Source organism: Haliotis rubra, unplaced genomic scaffold (genome assembly GCF_003918875.1).
Source record: "Haliotis rubra isolate DU_JTF1 unplaced genomic scaffold, ASM391887v1 Scf772, whole genome shotgun sequence".
Classification (NCBI taxonomy): Eukaryota; Metazoa; Mollusca; class Gastropoda; order Lepetellida; family Haliotidae; genus Haliotis; species Haliotis rubra.
The window spans coordinates 218,291-241,183 of NW_025767493.1; the positions used below are offsets into that span (position 1 = coordinate 218,291).

The following is a 22,893-nucleotide window of genomic DNA, read 5'->3' on the forward strand; positions in this document are numbered from 1 at the left end:
TAGTTAAAATGGCTCCATAATGTTCTCATAATTCCCAGCTAGGACGTCCTGTAAGAGTTTCCGGAAGTTATTCATGCTTGAGACTTCCTTAGTCTGGACTACGAGGGGCAAAGAACAAACGAAACAGTCTTGTGTTCACTTGGATGCTGAATACATCACAATATATCACTGGCACATGCATTAATCCATCGCACACTTTATATTCAACATTGTTGTATTAATACCCATATCCCAATACACGTTCAAACTGGCGAACTGTCTACTTTAGACTGAAGAACAAATGGATCAATACCTTTCAACTGATTCTATCATTGTTTCAGTTCCAATTCAGTTTAGTTAATTATAAGTTAGGAATATCACATTAAACTATGCACTTTAAATAGACACACTCAAATCACAATTCTAGAATCTAATTTGATATAAAACTTCAAAACAAATTCAAACCGTGAAAAACTCAAACCTCAAGTCGATATCTTTAACATCTTGTTTGAATTAATACATTCTGTATTTCATTACAGTCATGGTAAGGATCACATGATGTTAATTAATCCATCCAAAAACAAACTTGGTAAAACCCTTTAAGGCCCTGAGTGAAACATGTACTCAGCTAGTCTGTTAAGGGAGATAGAGTCTGACCGAGCTGAAATGTCATTTGAAGGACTTGTCTTTCTGTATGCTCGCGCTTACCAGGTGTTTCGATATGCTGGGTATATCAGTCGCGCTATCAGGTTTAAATTGCAACATATTTGTGGGGCTTTTCATGTAGGACGGAGCTATAATGGCCATGTAGAAATCGTATTTCAACTCTTATCACGCAACCTTTTGAAAGCTAGAAGGTATTCCGAGCTGACTTGCCCCAGTTGTTCAACCATCATTATTTGTCTTGACAAAGGAAAGCGCTAGCACATTGTATGACTTTCCACACTTTGAACTGTAGCATGGTTTCAACTTACACCTGCTAATTTACCTCCCTCGAAACGTAGCACCCGGGATACCGAACCCGGTCAGAGCGGGTGGGTGTGCACTCAAGTGTAACGACGTCTTTCATTGGCTGGTTCATTTATCGATGTCCCCACGGCTCACTGTGTGTGCGTATATAGAGTACTTGGGTGTTGTAAATACATGCTCATGTTTTGTGTATAACGTTTTGCAATCAACAGACATCATAACATGTCATGTACAAGTATATCACCTGCCTGTCTGTGTAATTACATAATGTGACAGAGACCGAACTCGGGGGCACGAGTTATAAATCAATGCGTCTTGTTTATGGAGTATAGCCTGAGAGGTGTTAAGTTCAAATTGCATGTGGTCAGTGATCGAAGTTGTGTATTGCATATTGTCATTAGCAGACAGGCAGGCAGACACATAGGTATCAATAAAACAGACATTGAGCTTTGTCTGTGACAGAGGCACATCTATATCACAGTTAGACATTCTGAAAATGCTAAAAAATGACGTTGCTTTTAAGTATCGAACTGAGAAAATGACTCGGTAAGAACAACGTGTGGTGAAATAGCCAAATGAATTTTTTATAAACAGTTAAATCGGTAATTTACTGTCATAACATATAAAAGGCGAAGGTTTTCCGTCTTGAAATATCGCTTCCAAGCCGCGCGAACCTGTTTACTGAGCATGCGCATTGCAGCACAGCTGTTGAAACCACTTTTCACCCAAGCTGGGGTGAATTTAGTGAATCGTTTGCACTACGATTTTGCGGAGTATTTTTCATCTTGTTATGTTTCAACTTTATAAGTTGGATTTGCATTTTTCTGTAAATCCATACCGAAAGGTATCAGAATCGGCAAAGTTGTGTTTTACGTTGCATGGGACCTTTAAGCATAGTCTTACTTTAATGTTTGCATATACTGATCAAGAAAGAAACTTTACATTCGGTAGTTTATGAATGTTGCTTGTGGATGAATCTTGTTTATGGAACTAATGAGCGTACACTAGAATGGAATGAGACATTAAGGTGGTCTTGGCACCCTCAACGGTCAGCAGTAGCACGACGGGGTCACTTTTTAATTTCACATGTACTAGACACCGGTATTGAAGTATGTTCCGCACCGCTCCCCTCTTGCATTCACAACAACAAGGCAACATTGCACCATTCACTGCCTGACACCTGTATTGAAGTTTGTTCCGCACCGCTCCCCTCTCGCCTGACACCTGTGAACACAGCATTGGACAACCTGCGACATTGCTGTACCAACATGGCGCCCAGCTCTTGAACATTCTGGGGTCCATGTCTCAAGGCACGAAAACTTCATCAAAGCGCAACCCATTCTTGTTCGATGGGATTAAGGTCAGGTCATCTCAATGACCACCCCAAGATGTCAATACCGGAATTTTGTCGGAAATTTAGCCATCTTAGGGTGCTTTTGTGCTCAGCTTCGACGTTTATCTCAGTGAGAATCGACCCAACATTAGCGCGTCAGGCACGAAGATGGGCAGCGTGCAGATGGTTTTGTATGATCTGCGCAGTTACACAATCCCTACACTGCCCGCTCACAAAACGATTATGCAAATGATGCAGCCGTCACAGCCACAGTAGACTGACCAGCGTGTCAATTACACGTTCGCGTTTAACACTCGAAGGCTAAGCATCTCTTTCACTAATCACCAGCAAATTCTCTACATGTGTAGATCTTTAGGCACATGAAATTGTGGTCATGTAAAAACCGATCACTTGCAAGGTTTCGTTTTCACGAAAGAGCATTACAACTATCTTGTACTACCCATTTTAATATAATGCATTTCTCCAAGTGTGAAGTTTCTTTTTTGTTCTGTGTACTAGTTTCAAATCTGTATCTGTGACCCTTTAGTAACAATGCTTGAAATCTGTAAACAATTGAATGTAAACATTGTAAATGCTCGTGCTGTGACCGATACACCCAGTAACTACATATTTCTTTCACAAACAGCTGTTGTGTTGTAGATTATTTTGTCATCTTAAGTGAAGAGTCTGTCAATGTTAAAGACATGGAAGTAATGCCAAGGCCAGAATCAGATCATATGCCACTGGCTGCTACACCGACCGGTATACGTCTGTTGCTGTAGATCATAAGACAAAAAACTGTGAGAACACAAATGTTAACAGATTTTTTTACCCCTGTTGGGGGGTAATGTAAATGTTACTGTTAAGAAATTATCAGATGGTATTACGTTCTGTTATTGTAAGGTACCTTATATGAATAGAGGAAGCGTATCACGGAACAAAGAAACACCTACCGTGGTTTGACTCTGAGTGCAAAAGTGTCCAAGACTGATTTTAATCTTCAACTGTATATATCTGCTAAATCAAGGTTTGTTTAACACTAGAGCAGTGTTGTGACCAGAAGAGAACTGCATGTAATTTGTGTCTAAGTGACAAGATAAACCTTTCGGCTACATATGGTGACTGTACATACTTTTGGAGTGCTGTTAAAAAGGCATTGCGCCCCATGAACAATCAAGATGTTATTACACCTGGAGAAGAGTTTTCATATTTGAAAGAACTACTAAATCCTGCCTTGGGACGAGAAGAAACAGAATTGGATTATACAGTTAATTTATTCAAAGACAAAACCATTCTTGTGACATGTGTACTGCTGCTCCCTGGACTAATGGGGTGCTCTGTCAAAATATCACTGAAAAAGAAATAAAGGCAGACATTATAATCGTTTTCTTATTATTAGCAAAAGGTCAGATGTTACACATGTTATACATAAATACACATCGAGGCGAGGTGTTACACTACTTCCATATGATTCCAAATATATCCATTTCACATACAGATGTAAAATATTATCCACGGTTGTGAAAGTAACATCCTCACATTTGCTTTACATACCATAATGACAAATTAAAGCAAATATAGGATATAAGTACTAGACGTGAAGGTGTGAGAATAGGAAGAGAAAAGACGGGAGAAAGAGTAGATGGCATGGGAGGGAAGAAGACGGGGAAGAGGGCTAGTCGGTGGCTGCCTGTTTAAATTTGTTAAGCTATAAGTATCGACATCAATGTTGACCATTTGTTTTAAAGTGGTATTCGCAGAGCCGTAAATATATTTTTCAATGTTATAAAATTGCTTGATATTTTTAGTGTAAAATTGAAAATTGTATCATATTATAAATATTTTGGCATCATGTTCTCATCCAGGTTGATTTGGTCAGAAACGTGCAGTACTCTAAGACCGTTTTCCACGTATACAGACAGTGTCATAACAACACGTTCTTGTCTTTTTGGACAGCATGTGAAATCTTCGATATCAAAATTGCACCTATTTTGCTGCATGCATCGGAAATATTGGATCTTAAATAGCATGAATGTATGGAAAAGGTGCAAACATCTTATTTCAAAAGTTCCTGTGTGTTGGGAAATAAGCATAACATGAGGCAATATTAGGTGAAATTGGGAGTTCCAGCTTGCTTGTGATACGTACACTCAGGTGCAAAAGAAATGTCCCCAAAATTTAATTTATATTATATTTGCTGGATATGGCCAGTTCGGAACACATTGCCTAAACACACAAATGTATCACAGCCCAAGGAAATGCACGTGTTGCATACCAGAAGTGGGAAAAATGACTTTATGCAGTGAAATTTCCTGCGTGTATGGATATATGGAACACGTTGGAAACTGTTCTTTGCAATCAAACCATCATCTGAAAAACCAGTAGAACATGCCTCGGTTAACAGCAGAAAATAAAGAAAGACCGGTTGGAATGCTGCAGCTGGGGGCAACGCACGACCATGTTGGAAGAATCCTGGTTGATAGATTACAAAAAGAACGATTGGGACATTGGTCACACGTTACACACAAACCGGCCGGCCAGCAGACAGGCCGAGGAGCGGTCGACCGTAAGTCACTACCCCACAAGAGGACCGTTATATACGGACGCTTCATTTAATCAACAGATTCCTCGCCGTGATGTCATCATCAGTGCCTAGCCTTGGTCATCGCGTCAGCAGGTGGACAGTATCCAGACGACAATGTCAACATGGAAATCGGAGTCTATAGACCGTTGAGGGGCACGACGTTACCGCCGGAATATCGACGACTGAGACTGGTTTTTGGCCAGGAATGTTCGTCAGTGGCAGCAACGGAACCTGCAACGGGTTCTTTTCAGCGCCGAGAGTAAGTTCCATTTGAACATAACTGACGACCGAAGACGTGCCTACCACCGGCGTGGGGAACGGACCGTTCCGTTCAGGAAACGGAACCATATGGTAGAGGGAGTGTGATGGTTTGGGGTGGCATGTGGGAACACCAAGACCGACCTTGATATCACCAATGGCAGCCTGACACCCCGGTATATTGATAAAGTTCTGGGGCCCCATATCCTGCCTTTCCTCCAGCAATATCAAGGAACCTTGTTTCAACAAGACAACAGAACACCTCACACCGCTTATGTCACAACAGCCTTTCTCAACGTCAACAACGTTCCCGTACAGCCTTGGCAACGAGTGAGTGAGTGAGTTAAAATTTAACGTCACATCGGCAATATCTCAGCCATATCGTGACGAGAACAATTAATTTTATACATAATAAGCAAGGGCAAACTATAAAAACCTGTCAACGAAGGACAGTAAAATAACTAGATTATCACAGATTCGAATTCTTGGCAACGAAGATCCCCTGACATGTCTCCGACAGAGCACTTGTGGGGCCATCTTGGACGTCGGATTCTACAGCTTCCACACCCTCCATTGACGAGAAATGCACTTGCTCAGGCATTACAGACAGAACTGCGTCGGATCCACAGTCACGCGATCAGGGGACTTACACACTCGGCCCGACGACGTGTTCTGACGTGCACCGATGTAAGGGGTGGACATGCGCGGTATTGACGATCTGCCTTCCCATGTCAACCTCTGTTTTTGTCATTTGTTCTTTTGGCTTGGGCTCGAATAGTGACATCCCCATAGCAGACTCAGGTATCCACGTTATATTGTGACAAAGATGTAGTACTATACGGCATTGTGTATCAACGATATGGCTGGGGAACAATGGCCACTCTCTACTAAGCCAACTTAGAATTTGCAATTGAGTTTTCTGGGGTAAAGAACACACTGTACATTAAAATATCTGCAGTTTGGTATTTTTATACTTTCACTGGGAAATAGATTTTAAAAAAACCCAACAGTTCAAGCAGAACGGTGAACAATGAGCCTGTTTTCTATTTCTAAATGTTTCTCACGCAACCAGGAGTCAGTGGGTACCCAGTGAGGACAGAAGATTTTGGGAGAATATCATCAATGGGAATAGGTGAAAGACATCATTAGCAATGCTGACTGTGTTTTCTCCAAGGATGTGACCTAGTCTTTCGCACCAATGGCAAGAACGACAGGGACCATCACACTGGAGCGAATGGTGAGGTCTTTCTTCAGTGAGTGGAGAATACATTGGTCATCGCTTTGCTTGCAATCCACCCATTGTCTTGGACAATGCATCACAGTCATGCAGGGTCCAAACAGCAGGATCCAAGCAGCAATATTCAAACAGCAGAATCCAAGCAGCAGGATCAAAACAGCAGGATCCAAGCAGCAGGATCCAAACAGAAGGATCCAAGCAGCAAGGCCCTGACACTTAATAGCCTAATCGGAGTTATGGTGACGTGGTTGTGACAGATGAAAATGGCTTTTTCTTCCAGGGCTCCTCAATGACGTCATCAATCTGAGCCAGTGCATATGGTTGACAATTTCATCAAATGTCAATGTCAGTGTACTTCCCCCATACCACTGTGATCTGAAACCGATATATGTTGATATAGGGTGTCGTTAAAGGTGACATTGGATGGCTTTTCACTTTAAATTAATATTTGAGATCACGTCGGCAATGTCTCAGCCATACCGTGACGAAATCAATTCATACAATAAAGATGAAGACATGTTGAAGAGTACAACCTGTCAATAACAGACAATAAAAAAAACTAGGATATCACAGATTTAAATCTGGTAGTTAAAATTATATCTGTGATATCCTAGTTGTTTTTACTGTGGACAAAACAATATAAAAAAAGGTTAAAGATTACCAACAACTGAAGGTAGATCAACCATACTAGGGACCATGGGGACTTAGAGGTTACACACCACCAAATGTTGTCCCATAGACTTCTATAGTAACCTTATAATTTTTTTTAAAAATAGGCTATCAACAGCCAATCCACATACACATGGGTACACTCTGGCCTTTAAACTACCATAAAACACAATATATGGCCAACTTGTCCGTCTCGTTTTGCGAGCACAGGAAGCGGAACACATCAACCCCAGTTCCGCACCAAATGTCACCCACTGGAAAATATCTGTACACACAATAAGCATAAGTGATGGTGATAAAAATGACATAACTAAATACTGTGGTCAGTTTTAATTACTTGTTGGATGTGCATTTAAAAAACAAACATCTTACACTATTTCATCCAATCACAGCTGTCACATGTCTCTGTCTCTCTTGACTTGTTTACATACTCAGCGAGCAAGCGATACTGATTTAGTGTAGTGGAACCTATAGTGCTTTTGCTTCCTGCATGGACCCTAGCTGGATTTACACCATCCCCTCATTTGTTAGCATTTTAGACGATTCTAGCCATAAATAAAAGAACACATATTTTGCGATTAAAAACGTGGTAAAATTAGATTTACTTCAAATGTTTTTGGACTCACGCATCCTGTCAGGAGAACAATTATGTTCACAACGTGTTATTACGAGATATTCAAGAGCTAGTAAATGCTTCCCCTGGTCGGGTATCAGTGGAGACCTGGCAGCGTTGTGTTACTAATATCAAAAACAAGATAGAATCGTGATACTGTTAACAATTTAGATGGACTTCAGCAAGCAGCAGTCCTACCCGTAGTTGTGATCATGTGGTTATCAGCTGTGTCACAAGCAATTCCCACAGCAAGACTTACGCATAATGTATAAAGACTCCATTTTTGCTGTCATCCCGTCTACAGTTATGTAGCACGTGCTGATCCCCCTACCTACCCTTCACCCCCAACCCCACCCCACACCACCCCACCTACCCCACACCACCCCCAGTCTACTAAGGACATCAAATGTACAGATATCAAAATGTTAGTTCCTTCGACAACGTTTTTCCTTGATGAGTATACAAATAACAAGTAGGAGATATTGTTGGGACAATGCATTTATTGCATTAAAGATGTATTCATCTAGTCCGTCATGGGGACAACAGTCTGACTCAACTCTTTATGTATGGACGAACTTACCCTGTGTTTCATTGTGCTGGTTATGTTAGTCAGGCTATTGGATTGTCATTAAAATTATAGGACGAACCATTTTAGTCTTTCATACCTCACTATTTGACACGCTGTGATATAAATGCTCATTAATAAGTTTTCAAAACAGCATTAAATCCAATCCGGTCATTCTTCTCTCAACCACCATACCTCAGTCAGTGAATTCAGGGTGTGGACCTTTCTTGTTAGTCAATGCATGCTGGCCATAGTACAGTGATAATTACCAATGAAGAAGCAAACCATTGGAGTATAGATCAAAGTGCCATATCGGTTGTTAAGAACACATTGCCTGTCAAAGCCAGCGTTTCATGACGACCGCACAAAAACAAGCATCAGACTTGACATAATATCAAACTACATTTAATGTTGATACGGCTGACCTACTTTGTCTTATACAATTGTGACCTGAAAATCTTGTCTGGCTGCACGTTGACCATCGATTTCCCAGAAATGGGGTGTTACGTTAGTAATCACGTAACGTGTACTGGACTGTGAATTCTAGTCGCCTCTTTTATATAGCACATTTCATTCTGGCTGGGCACAGAGGACCAGAGGGGCTGATTGACAAACACCGTCTGTCATTATTCTGGCGGGACACAGAGGACCAGAGGGGCTGATCGACAAACACCGTCTGTCATAAAACTGGCTGGGCACAGAGGACCGGAAGGGCTGATTGACAAACACCGTCTGTCATTATTCTGGCTGGACACAGAGGACCAGAGGGGCTGATCGACAAACACCGTCGGTCATTATTCTGGCTGGACACAGAGGACCAGAGGGGCTGATCGACAAACACCGTCGGTCATTATTCTGGCTGGGCACAGAGGACCAGAGGGGCTGATCGACAAACACCGTCGGTCATTATTCTGGCTGGACACAGAGGACCAGAGGGGCTGATCGACAAACACCGTCTGTCATTATTCAGGAGAAAGTAATCTACCTGAGGACGACTTTAACAGATCCGACCTGCAAGCACACGACAGACATAGATCAGGTAGAACCCAGTTGAATTATTCTTTTCTCATTTATTTTCGTTAACTGGTCAAGTTAAAGTCCATGTGAACAGTGAGGTCAGATCGTCATATGGTTTGGGCAATTCACTCTGTGTATGGATCCGGTATGAACTATATGTTGTAAATAGAGGGTCATTGTACGGAATCACTCACAGGCTGTACACATCCTCTTACCCCCGGTTCCCTTAATAGAAAAACATGTAAACAAGCTCATTTGTTGATACATCGCTTAAACTGGGTTTACTGTAAAGCGACACCACCTTACATATGCCCACTCAGCTTACATGTCGAGTTCACTATGAACCAACACGCGACGATCAGCGCACATGAAGGCTGGCGCATTGCATAACATGTTTCTGAACAGTATAGCTATGGTGGCTACATGGGTCTTCTGCCATTCTCGGGAGTATCTATCTGCGGGTAATGTGTTTACAGTGATATATTATCCTGCCTAAGTTTAGTTATAGTAATATCTCCAGTAAACTTTTACACTGTCACTGTACATAACACATAAACTGTAAACTAGATATATGAACACGAACATAGGAATATTTATTGAAAGGTGAAGATCGTCCATTTTGTGCTCCTTGTATTATAAGAATCAGAGTCAAACCTGTATTGTATTAATCAATATGTCAGAACTTCGACATTGGAGGAACTAAAAAATCAGCTCTTTTACCATTCTTGATTTTTAAAAGCGATTAAATTGATAATAATTATTTTTAATGTAAACAGTAATATTTTATAATTGGTAGTTCTTTTAAATAATTTAGATTGTAAGTGGCTATACTCTCCTGGTTATTGGATGGAGGAGGATGTTGAGGTAACGTGAAAGCATATCCCCTAAGAAGGTATGTAAGTTCCAACATATACGAAGTATTTATGCGCATGCCATACTTGATAATTGATAAACTCAACAATAGTCGCCAGTGACTAAATGGGTGGTCTAAGCCCAGCTAGGGTCCATGCCTGTAGCAAAAGTACTGTAAGTCCCCATGGTCCCTCTTGTATGGTGATCTACCTTTAGTTACTGGCCATTTCCATATCGTCTTGTTGATATGTGATGTATTCCTTTAAATGTTATCAGCTCGTTTTAAACTGAATCTATGATATTCTATTTATCGCACTGCCCGTCGATGACAGGCGTCTTATTGAAGCTGGTATATATATTCAAATATTCAATCATTCCATGATATTCTGGCAGTGCATTTTGTAGATAAACGAAGCATGACCTGACGAGGTCTCACTGTATGTAACGTACATGTGTGTGTGTGTGCACGCACATGTTTCTGTGTGCCTGCGTGTGTGAGTGTGTGTGACAACAGCCTCTTCCAACACGAAGCCATAAACTAATAAAATTGTTCTCTTCGATAATATCAAGAGCATTCACATCTGTAGAGTTGCTATCATCTGTGTTCCGCTTCTCACACTGACACCGTTTGTGTTTTGTTGTCATCACTCGGTCCTTCCTACCACGCACGCCATGGTCACACGCTCTCACACAACTGATTAACCTTCAAAACAGATTTAACGAATCCCTTATCTTCCTACATCTTACCCTACAGATCAGTTACATAACTCTATTTGCCTCTTCCTGGGAACATATTGCGTACCAATCATGCATCTATAGCAAGAAAATACCCTTGAATTAGCCTACTGATTGTCAGCGTGCTGTCAATGTCAGACTGACACTCAATCGTTGACCTACTTTTCCTGTATGAAGACCTGTTTGTTACCACGTGACATCTATTAAGACTTGAAGGCGTGTCCATGTTTCATTTGTGCAGGTAGTGTATCTGTCTTGCTTCTGCGCTGACAATCACTTTCTGACAGTGACTAGAAGTGATTTTATGCAAGTGGACCTGAACGTAAATCACGTAGGGCTTGTGTAAATCTATTTCTTACCTTCATTACATTTTGTGTACGTAGATAAATGCAAAAATGCATACGTATAAAATACATCGAGCACGAAAGGAAGAAATCAGTTCACTCCATCGCGTGTGTCAGTAGATGTTGCCCGTCAGCCCTGTCCCCTTTAAGTGTCAGTCAATCAATCTGTGGTAGAGGTTTTGTCAATATGAGATTAGATTGTAATCACTTGTCATGACTCGTTTGGCTTGCTGTTTAACACTGCGCTCAAAATATTCCAGCTAAATGGCGGCGGTTTGTAAATAATCGAGTCTGGACCTGACAATCCAGTGATCAACATCATGAGCATTGATCTACGATATTGGGATACGATGACCACCTCTTACGACAAGCCTTGGTTCCTGAAGACCAATTCTAACCCGGATTGTCACGGCTATCATGACTCAGCCACCTCCATAATATTTTTTTCCGTCATGGTCTGATCAGTCTTGTGTCTTTTGCAAAGTATTTGTTTGTCAAATACAGAAATGTATGCCACCATATATCTATCAACAGATGTATCGCATAACTCGACTTGATTTGATTTTACAAACACATCATGCAAAGGTTAGTAGGATTGTCGTCAGACTGTATTCCAGTAATCGTGCATTTCCGATCAGCCGCCGACGGTGATCTGTGAAAAGGAATCTCTAGTCAGGTGTGGTATTGCACAAAACGTTCCAAGATAAGTCGTCTGACTGCCTTCCATCAGCGCATTATTATTATTATTATTATTATTATTATTATCAGCGCATATCATGCATGGTGGGACACAGAACATAGCCCAGTTTACCTATAAACAAGGTAACTTTAGTGAGGTGGGATATACCTTGTTGTTAATTACAGTATCATATTTTCAACATTTTATGTTTACACGCTCATATTGTGAATTTACGTGTTTGACATGTTGTGTGTCTCATGTCTGACGTCCTACTGCTGTTTCACCATTGAACATATTTGAAACTGCTTCTCAGGTGTTGAGCATCTAAAATGCTGTAGCACCATCATCACCTTTTGCCCCGATTGTTTGTGCTGAATGAAACTTTGATCTGTCTTTAAATAGCACAGGATTATGCTTCTGTGAAGTTTTAATGGCGTGGCTTTGATTCATCCCCAAAGGACAAACACAGTAAAGATGGAAGATAGCACAATGTACAGTGTTATATGTGCCACTTTTCCTTCCCAGAAAGAACCACAGACGTCATCACAGGTTGGACATGTCCCACGCCATTATCCTGCAGAAGAATCATGTGTTTCTGAAGGAGGAACTTCAGGTCGACCATGTGCTGAGTGCCTTGTATCAGAAATGCATCTTCACATGGGAGGACTATGAAAGGTGTCAACACTCTGGACGAGAGAAATGCCAGGTGTTCCTTGAAACTCTGAGGAAAAAAGGAGTCGAAGGGTACAAGGCATTGTGTGCTGCCCTTGAGAAGTCACAGCCATTTATCAAGGAACGACTTGATGCTACTTCAACTGAAGAAGGTCTGTATGTGTAAAAGTTTCGTGTGACTTAAACACACACACACACCACTCTCACACATACGTGTATATCTATATGTAAACACTTAACATGGTAAACAAAGGGCTTGTTTATAAACGACTTACGGCTGCGCTATTTACTGGGGTTGAAGTATCGTATTCAGATCGTCCTCTGATAATAACGTGTCAGTTCAAATAGTATAACAGTACATTGCAGACAACCAGAATTATATATTACAATATTTAGAGGCACTGTCTCATTTGTGGGGAAATGCTTTGAGACTAGACAGTCAGTTACGTCATAATCTAAGGGGGATAACACTCACCTGTTTAGCTCGGAAAGCAGAGACCCCATGATGTCATAACATTTCAAGGCTTTTAATGTGTGTTCTACTTTCAGTGTGACAAAATTGAGCGTATATTTTCAATCATCGATATTGCCCGGTTCTTAAATTCCGATATGAAAACAATGCGATTTCTTCGTGCACACTTAGGCTTTAACATCGTACTTGTTTCATGGACGACTTGTGATGACTACCTTTCCTGACAGGTGCAGTGCCTGGGTAACTATAAGTCTTCAAGATTGTGCGACATGATGGGACGCCATGAATATCATACATTTCAGGTCACTCAGATCTTATCTATGTGAACAAGGACAAGCTTGAGGCTCAGCACAAAAGGGAACTTGCTGAAAAAGATACAAAAATAGCAGCACTCCATACTGTGAGTTTTTAAAATGAAGAACGGCCTTGTCAGCTTATCACATGACAAGGCAAGTAGACAAAGCATTATTAATATCCAGATTTTAATCCTTCAAATTTGGAAGGTCATACATGTTTAGAGGTCTCACCTTGGTCAGTGTGTCAGGTAACATCACACTGTACACGTGAAACAGTTAAACCAGGATAATTTCAGGATATGTAACTGGCAGAAAACGTCACAAATTGCTCTATCTAGACGTGTGTACTGGAATGTCTACGTATTTAAGGGTCATTAATATTTGGTTTTCAGGAAATAGAAGGACTTCAGGAACAATTTAAGGAGAAAGACAAGGCCAACGCAGACCTGAACGGAACAATTGAAAAGGAAAGAGCTGAACACATATCGCAGATTGAAAAGAAGAATGTGGAAGTTGAAGCTCGTAAGATGACAATAGCAAATTATAGTCAGTACTTGCCTATGTATACGTCTCTGTGTGTGCAGACGCGCGCGCGCGCGCGTGTGTGTATGTGTGTGAGAGAGAGAGAAAGTGTGTGTGTGTGTGTGTGTGTGTGTGTGTGTGTGTGTGTGTGTGTGTGTGTGTGGTTATGGGGCGAAAAAATTACTGTCAAATAAACTTGCTGAAGTCGTGATTTATTATCTCTGCATTTGTCTCTCTTCAGTGAAAATAGAATTATCCAAGGCCGATGCTTATATACAACAAACTGAAGCAGACTGTGAGAAAGTGAAAAAGGTGAGTATTTGAAAGTAATCACTTGCAGCGCATACGAAATAGAAACAAACTGGCACCTGTCACATCATGACATGTTGTAGTGATGACTATTGCAACATGCGTGAAGAAAGAAAACGTGATAATATATTTTTCTATACTTTGAAAGTGAGGAACAACTTCTTAAATACAACAGCAAAAGAACAAACATGATTCATAGAGGATGTGTTTAGACGAAGAGATAAATGTCGTTACAGAAACTACAAGAAGAACAGGAGGCATACGATGCTCTAGTGGGTGTTCCAAGGTCACAGTCTCCACACTGGGTGGACAATACAGAGCAAGTTCAACATGGAGGTACAGTGGGTGGAGGTACATTGAGTGGAGGGACAATCTGTCTTTCAAGCTAAAACAGTTATCTCAAAGATTAACACAAGCTTGAATATATAACCCTATATCCGTTCTATTTAATTTTACCTCTGCTGTATTACGTTTCTGCCATCAGGTTCTGAGGAGAGAGTGTGCCAATTTTCAACTCAGTCCTGTTGTGATGAGAGTCAGCTTCGTCTTCTTCCATGCCTTCATTCTGCCTGCAAGCCATGCCTTGATCACCAAGCTACACAGGCGGAAGAGAACTGCATACACTGTCCTTCCTGTGGTCGTGACTTCACCATGGAGCAGACAACAGTAGATCATGTCAGACGGAATGAAGCCGCCTATAAACTCAACGCTGATGGTGAGATGAAATGCAACTACATCGAAGGGGATCATGATGCTAAGGCTGTAGTGTACTGTCACGAATGTGATGACAAGCTCTGTTCCGACTGTCATAAACACCACGACACGCCAAAACGGAATCGAAATCACAGAGTGAGTGAGATTGACGAGTCAACGAATATCCCTATGAATCAGTGGTTGAAGGAGGCTAGTTGCAGAGACCACCCTGACAACAAACTGCAGCTGTATGACCACACGTGTAAGAAGGCAATATGTCGTGTATGTGAACTTGGGGCCCACAACAAGCACAAGAATGAAGACTTGAATCAGGCCTATGACGTAGCGAAGGGTAAGCTGGAGGAGCATGTAAAGAAGCAGCATCATAAACTGAAAGACGTCGCCAGCAGCATGAAAATTGTCACAAGTCACCAAACTGAACTGGGAACAACACAGAGAAGACTGGAACAAGCTGCAACTAACGTCTTCAAAAGTGTTGCTGCAAAATTCCTTCATCGACAGAGACAACTCATGGAGGAAATTCAAGAGAGTCTACAATCCCCATACAAACTGGTTGAAGAGAAACTGGACATTTTACATGACGTCCATACTTCAATAGTATCAGCGATAGACTACACACAGAGAACTTTTGAATCTACAAGACGAGAGGAGCTCATTACTCTCACAGATGTACTGATGACAAAATGTGATGAAAATTTGAAGATGAAGCTCCCGGAAGATGCCAGACAAGATACGAATATCCTTCTTACCTTTCAAGGTCAGAAAGCTCTCACGGAACTCATCGATACATTTGGTGGACTTGTCTCCAGTCTAAACGTGGATGACATACCAGATAAACAAGCTACCATACAGGGTAACTAGACTTTTCGAAACATGTAACACACAAAGCACTTTTCCTTTTCTTAAGAAGTCTCTTTAAAAATTCTGCTAAGAGTTTATTATATACAGATAAAATATAACTGGAAATCGAAAACATTTACCATATTCCTCGTATGAGTTACATATTTAATTGAATCGTGTAAGTTCCTTTTGTAATGATAATCTCTTCAAATCTATTCTATTTGTGGTGCCCTTTAGCCTCTGCAACAATATGTGTGTATCGTGTGTACCACACAATGATGACATAGTTTGAAACCACATCCTGTGGCTTTCATCAAATGGTATGAGGTATTATATAACTTGACGAAATTCTAATCAACCTGTGCTTGTATTTTTCTCTTCAGATCTCCAAAAATGGAATATGCAATTGACCGTAAAAGAGGAAGACACCAGGAAGGTAATGTACTGCTTTTTTAAAAAGAATATATCTAAGACACTGATGAAAGTGGTTACTGAGGAAGTGTTTTAAAGGCTCTTAACACTGAGCACATTTATGATTTGTATTGTGAGACACATTCAATATACACAGCTACTGTGTAAGTCGAAGGTTATATTCTGATATTTATGATGTAAGCATCGTTGTTTCAGGTACATGAAGGGCGGTGGCATCAGCTCGGGGAGATCATTCATCACATCACAGGTACAAGATAATAAAAGCAGATCAAATGTCGAATGAACCACATCATCTTTCTACTACCATTTGAAATATAAGAGCAGTCGTTGATATAAAAATGAGAACTAATGAGACGTTATTGACTTTAAGTTTCGAAATTCAGTTCAAATATTTGTTTCAGCAGGAACCGTCCCCCTGATATCTGGATCACAAAGACTCCGACCTGAACTGCTGGCGTCACATGAAGTCGCATCTGAACAGCTGGCGTCACAGGAAGTCGCATCTGAACAGCTGGCGTCACATGAAGTCGCACCTGAACCGCTGACATCACAGGACGTTTTTGAAGCTGCTAAACATGTACGCTGAATGTCATACAAATGTCTCTAAATCAGAATATAAGCTCCATATTATAAATGAAGTGCGATTCAGTTGAAAGTCTTCTTTTCCATTTAGATTTACACATATCACTAATACAATGTGACGATCTTTCATTGTTCATTTTCAGTTCATAATCGGAGCAATCATCCCTTCAGAGTCACCTGAGCGTGGTCTATACCTGAAAGGTTTGTACATGGGGATTTGTTGTTTAGTTGTTGGAATCTTCTCCTAGTTAAAGTTACAGCTACTCAGAAGTTTCGTAGGATGTCCTCAGTTAATTCCATTGACCGATAACAGATGCTCTATAACTGTTATTTCTAATTGGAATTATTTCGACTTTGGAATTATCACGCATTATTACGTTGGTTATCACGCAGTTAAAAGCTTACTCTGACATGTAACAGTGTAGCATGTACTCAGAATGACTTTTGTGTTATTCGGGATGCATGTAACAATTTAACATCTCTGGCGTCTCCCTTCTGACGTGTGAGATAATCTCAAAAGGAACAGACTTGAAAACATTGAATAAAACAGTAAATGTAGTTCACTGCACTGTAAAAGACAATATGAGCTGTGCAGTTCACTTAATTTTGTTTTTCCTAATTTTCTGTTTTGACATGGGTCATGTGATCCTAACACAACAATGTTTCAAACGACGATAATCAAAACTCGCTGACTCGCTAACACTTACACTAAGGAGTATATGTGATATCAGTCTAAAGAAACAAAGCCATGGGTTACTATGGAAACTATGTTTCAGGGTATTCAGGCACGATGCACATCATCAGCGGGAAAAGTGGTTCTAGAGTCATTACCTGTAAGTAAACTCTATTCTTTTATGCAGTTATTTTTGTGGGTTTTTTTGTGGCGAATTCTAGGCGAGTCAGTATTGTTCATCTGATGGGGACCACAGCATATAAAACATCAACCGTGGTCTTATTTGGAGTTACTATGTATTTGTAGTTCGTGTCATCAGCACTGACTTCACAATTATCACACTGCCAAGATGAAGATGGAACGCTGCTGCAAATGTACATGCTTAAGTTAAGGAACGTTCACTTCGATTTAGACTACTCCCAATTTGACTGCCCGTCCAATACACAAACTGTTCCAGTCATATGGTTTTTAATTACTAGCTCACCCCCCTCCATCAGGTAGACTATTCCACCATAATAATAAATGTATAAAGACAATTACAACTGTACTAGATTCATGCAATATTTATTCAGCTAATTGCATAACAATGTATACTTCAACTACTAAAACATATGAATATGATCCCAACAATAGGAGGTAATCATGTCTTCATGACAATAACATGTCCAGCTACGTTAGGTCAAAGTGGAAGAGTTCAAGGGAATTTACAAACACTGTTTTGCCAAACAACCTGTAGCCTGTATCCCTATAATGTACAATTCATTCTCATTGATCAGTTTAAGCAGCTATGGTGTCGCTCTGCTGCTGACTTTTCGAAGGGTTATTACTGTATAAGGTATAAGCATTCACTATTTTCAGAACCTTATTTGTTACAATTACCTTAGTACTATAGACGCACGTTTAGTATATTTAGAAGAGATCTGATTGCGTGGAATGCATTACCCTCCAGTGAGACCCAAGCCGTTGTATTTTTTTAATTATTATTTTTTTCTTTAATGCCGCACTCAGCAATATTCCAGCTATATGACTGTCGTCTGTAAACAATCAATTCTGGACCAGTGATCAACAGCATGAAAATCAATTGAGGCAAATGAGATACAATGGCATATGTCCACCAAGTCAGCGAGGCTAACCATCCGATCCCGTAAGTCGCCTCTTACTGAAGATCAATTCTAACCCGGATCGACACGGATACCCAAGCCCTTTTACTATTCAGTTCGACATGTATGGTGGCGTTGACAATTGTTATGCTTTATGCATTCTGCATACATTCAGGTAGCACAAGAACTGTGTGTCTCCAATGTGATCCAAGCCGTTGTTCTATCCAGGTACATTAACATCTAGGCCGATCTGTGACATTAATGAAAAGGGTTACATGGAATCGGTTCAGGATGGCCCAAAATTTCATTATTCAATAGATCTAAACATATACGAAGCACTGTCCCGTATGAAAAACGTTAGAGAATAAGTAAATGTCGACTGGCTATATTTCGATCAACAAGATGATAGTATGTTTCAACATAGTTCAAATCATCCTTAAACGTCAGGTGGGATTATTGTGGATTATTGTTAGAATGGGTGTATTTCAAATTTCTTAAGAATAATAACAACGAAGCGGTTTAATACATACGCACTTCGTTTACAAATATCTGTCCCCCTCGAGACACGACACAACCATCCCACACAGCGAGTGTCATGAAACTGTGTTCAGTGATTGAAGCGGACGTAGAAGTTACCGGTTCACGTTCTGTCTGTTGAACACTTAAATGTAGAAATATCGTCAAACAGCAATACTACCTGTCTCACTCTTTACTATGCTGTATAACATGGGGTTAAAATACCCATGATGACAGTTTTATTGTGATAGGATGCTGAAATATTTCCGTAATAAACTGTCGTGGTGTCTTTTTCTGATTGCAGTCACAGCAAACAAAGTCAAATGTAACTTTGTAAAAAGTATGTCAGACAGAGTTTATGTGTTTACCAATGCATATAGAAATGTATGACAAACAGTTTAAATACCCATCTGGGTAGTATCATGTCGTTATTATTACTATCTAGGGCACGAGTATCGTTGTATTTACAGACGGACGAAAATGGCAGCCGATCATTTAGTGCGCTGGTTTGGAATCACCAAGACGGGACAAATAATACAATGATGTATTGTAGGAAATACAGTTGATAAACTCAATAAAATAACAATTCTTTATTTCCAGGTCCTAAACTCCAACTGGACGCTGGTCGAGCCAACACAGACAGGTGCCATGTTACTACAGACGGTGATCTAGTCAACTCGCGGCCAGCCACACAAAACACGGACAGTGGCAGGCTACAGAGATTGTTCGGCACGTGTAGCTCCACCCCCATCCCCCTTCCTCCACCCCCTTCTAGTGTCACCCCTGTCCTCCACACAACACGATACTGGGAGACCCACACCAGGGTGGGTGAGGTGGGTGGAGTGATGGGTTTTGTCCTGGAGGTAGGTGTGGGGGAGGAGAGCCAGGTAGACAGTGGGTGGTATGTTTGTCTACAGCGCCGCTCCTGGTGTGTCAGTGTAGAGAGCTGTGCCACACACCGGGGGAGTGTCTGTACCAGGGTGAATCTGGCGGGGGAGATGGGGAAGTGTTACAGAAACACAATGTCTGACACAATCGGCACACAGGCCACCCTCCACTATGGCGTTGTGTTGGATGTCGGGAGGGGTAGAATAGGATTTATTGACGTAGACAGGTCGGTTGTTTTAGGGAAAGTTGATGTGAAGTTCAAGGAGGATCTTCTCCCTGTGTTTGCTGTCGATCCGATGGGTCGCTACACAATAAATATGAAGGTGGTCAGTGGGGAGGAGATCCTCATGTCTGACATCAAGAAATCACTCATTAATGAAGTCCTGGCCTAGGAAATAAACTACACATGACCCAGTGTAAACTTGTAAATATCACACATCTATTTTATCAGACAAATTTAATACAACAGAACTGAAAGAAGCGGACATAGAAGTTACCTGTTCATGTGTTGTATGTTGTGTACAACAATGTGACAAGGTTAGCTAAATGTGTCGGTTTTCTACATCACAGTTTTCATTTGTGTACTAGAAGCATTTTACATCCACACATGAGTATTGTTATTATTATTATTATGTAATAACTGATCAGTTTATGAAACATTTCATACATTTCTGGGACATGTCACAACTAAAAACTGAGTTGATGATTGAGTAAAAATTGTTTCAAATCACGAATATCTTGACATATTTTGTTTCTACTCTGTGAAATAAAATAGTTTAAATACCCATATGTAGAGGCTAGAGATTGAAATATAATATTTGTAGCTGTAAAATAGACATGTCAATGTCAGTTCAGTTAGACAATGAAAGTGATTAAAGCGGACATATAATGTCCCAGTTTAAATGTGCCATGGTACTTGTGTCAGGAGAGAAATGTAGACGAAACTGCCTGTTTCTTTATTCTAATCAGTCCTGTTGTGTTTGGAAATAACTTCAATTCCCCACAGGCGTTTTGCTTTGTGTTTTTTCTTGGTCAATGTATCCACACAAATAATGTCTAATGTACAATCCTGCCATGCCACTGAGTTGATTGCAACATGGACCCCGATGTACATTTACATGTGTGTATAAAATTGAAAACTGAAAGTTGTGTGTGACTTACTGTCGTGAAACACTGGGTCTACCTCTGACAATGGGGTGTGTAGAGATGGATGCCACTCTTAGAGTTCCACACCAATTTTAGAATACCAGGCTTTATTTTTGGTCAGTATGACCTGAGTTGATAACCAATACCTGTAGTCCAACCCTGTTGTGTTTGACTCACATCTGTCTACTCCCCCAGTAAATTACAAAGGTTTAACTAGGGGATAAATTATCACCAGAATCCCGCTTAGAGAACTGTTTGTATTCAACTACTTTGCGATGTCAAGTCGACTGGTTGACTTATCTGATAAATGCATGCATTGACTTTCTATGTTTCTTATTGTATGTATATGATAACATGTCTGATGTTCATTGTGTTAGATATGCCAGGTGTCAGCTGATGTTATTATTCGCATTGGAATCAATACTGGCATCAATCCTGTCAGGTTTTGCTGTTTACCGTGCACAGAAAACTGCCCACCTGAACAATTCAGGTTTAAATTTGCTTTATCGATTAGGTTTTGGTGTTGCCTGAATTATGTAAACTAGGTGATTCAAATAGATTTTATTTAAATTCACTGAGAAGCTAGATAATACTGTTCTTTGTAGGACAGTAGTGATCTTTAGATTCTTTTTAATGTGGGTATATCTATCAAAACATCTAGGCGGACCTGGGAGAAATATATTCTTTTTGCCGCATCGATTTAGTTTTGGTGTTGCCTGCCTTTAGTTTTATGCCAACAGTAGGTGACCCGGAAGTAAAACTGTTGAGAGGTTCAGTAACAGTTCTTTCTGGGACTACGTAGGATCTATATATTTCATTTGATTGTCATTTATATATCTAAGCAAAATCTAAACTTACCTGATACAAAATATAATGTATTAAACAAAGATTTCCAATATAGAGGGCTGCTAACTAAGTTTAGGGGTGGCAGTAGTAATCGAGGTATATAGTTAGTTCCCTGCAGTTTTACCACTTACACTGATGAAGTTATTCTATGCAATCACAATGACGCTATTGCAAATGACGTTCATGTCGTGTATCATAAAATGTGAATGAATTAATGACACTTTAAACATGGCCATTAATGTTCACTTAAGACGTTTCCGCATATCTCCAGATGTTAATGTAATTGCAAATTGTAACCTGTTCTGTAACGTGTATTTTCTTCCTGTATGTTACTGTAACTGCCACTTCCTTTTCCTATGCAAGCTGCAAACAAACAGACTTTGTACGATGGGTCTTGAGGCCTGGATACAAAATAAAAGATCATCTGTCTGTCTGTGTCTCTGTCTGTCATTATTGTATCTTGTTAAAATATACCAGTCAGAATAATCTTATGCAGTTGGATGCATAATTATAACTATGACAAACTCATGATGTCCGTTATTATTCCCCGCAACGCGTTTTGTGAGGGTATTAAAATGGACTCCGTTTGTCCGTCCGTCCGTCCGTGCACATTTGTCTTTCCCGGAGTAGAACTTTACAACCGTTCAATGTTTCTTCATCACACTTGGCACATAGATTGGTCTGGTGGTGTACTGGTGCCCATTGGCAGTTTTGGATTTCACAAAAAAATATGTTTTGCGTTTCCATAGCAAGAGGTTTGACTTCGACTGAAATTGGTGATCGTGCTCTCTCTCGGTTCAGACCTTCAAAACCTTTCAGTACTCTCCATTCAATTTGTAATATAGTCACTGACTAGGTCGACACCTCTCACTGTAACCCAGCTGCGTAGATCGAGGCTGATGTTGTTGATCACTAAATTGTTTGGTCCAAATTCGATTATATACAGACGGCTGCCACTTTAATACATGAAGTAGTGGGTCAGTCTACAGTACACACTTACATACATGACGAAGTGGGTCAGTCCACAGAACACTAGCATACAGGGCGTACT

The 22,893-nt window shown here is 40.4% G+C and overlaps 2 protein-coding genes across 10 annotated transcripts in view; both read left to right on the forward strand.

Moving 5' to 3' along the window:
• LOC124260726 overlaps positions 1-22,275 on the forward strand; it is a 135,444-nt gene extending 113,169 nt beyond the window's left edge. For 2 of the 9 annotated variants that reach the window (XM_046695030.1, XM_046695037.1), the window contains exons 3-12: positions 13,667-13,796; positions 14,038-14,108; positions 14,342-14,456; positions 14,590-15,672; positions 16,043-16,095; positions 16,287-16,338; positions 16,493-16,668; positions 16,817-16,874; positions 17,450-17,506; positions 19,563-22,275. In XM_046695030.1, coding sequence (XP_046550986.1) covers positions 13,667-13,796; positions 14,038-14,108; positions 14,342-14,456; positions 14,590-15,672; positions 16,043-16,095; positions 16,287-16,338; positions 16,493-16,668; positions 16,817-16,874; positions 17,450-17,506; positions 19,563-20,242 — 2,475 coding nt within the window. In that variant the 3' untranslated portion in view covers positions 20,243-22,275. Of the gene's footprint in view, positions 1-9,301; positions 9,686-11,047; positions 11,143-12,359; positions 12,659-13,280; positions 13,428-13,666; positions 13,797-14,037; positions 14,109-14,341; positions 14,457-14,589; positions 15,673-16,042; positions 16,096-16,286; positions 16,339-16,492; positions 16,669-16,816; positions 16,875-17,449; positions 17,511-19,562 lie in introns of those variants that run through there. The other 7 variants (XM_046695032.1, XM_046695036.1, XM_046695038.1 and 4 more) reach the window with 7 other exon arrangements.
• Positions 1-22,893, forward strand: part of LOC124260731 (kinesin-like protein K39) — a 120,174-nt gene that overhangs the window by 69,750 nt on the left and 27,531 nt on the right. The window contains exon 1 of the mRNA XM_046695049.1: positions 8,410-9,246. The gene's annotated coding sequence lies outside the window, so the exon portion shown is untranslated. Of the gene's footprint in view, positions 9,247-22,893 lie in introns of the transcript that reaches the window.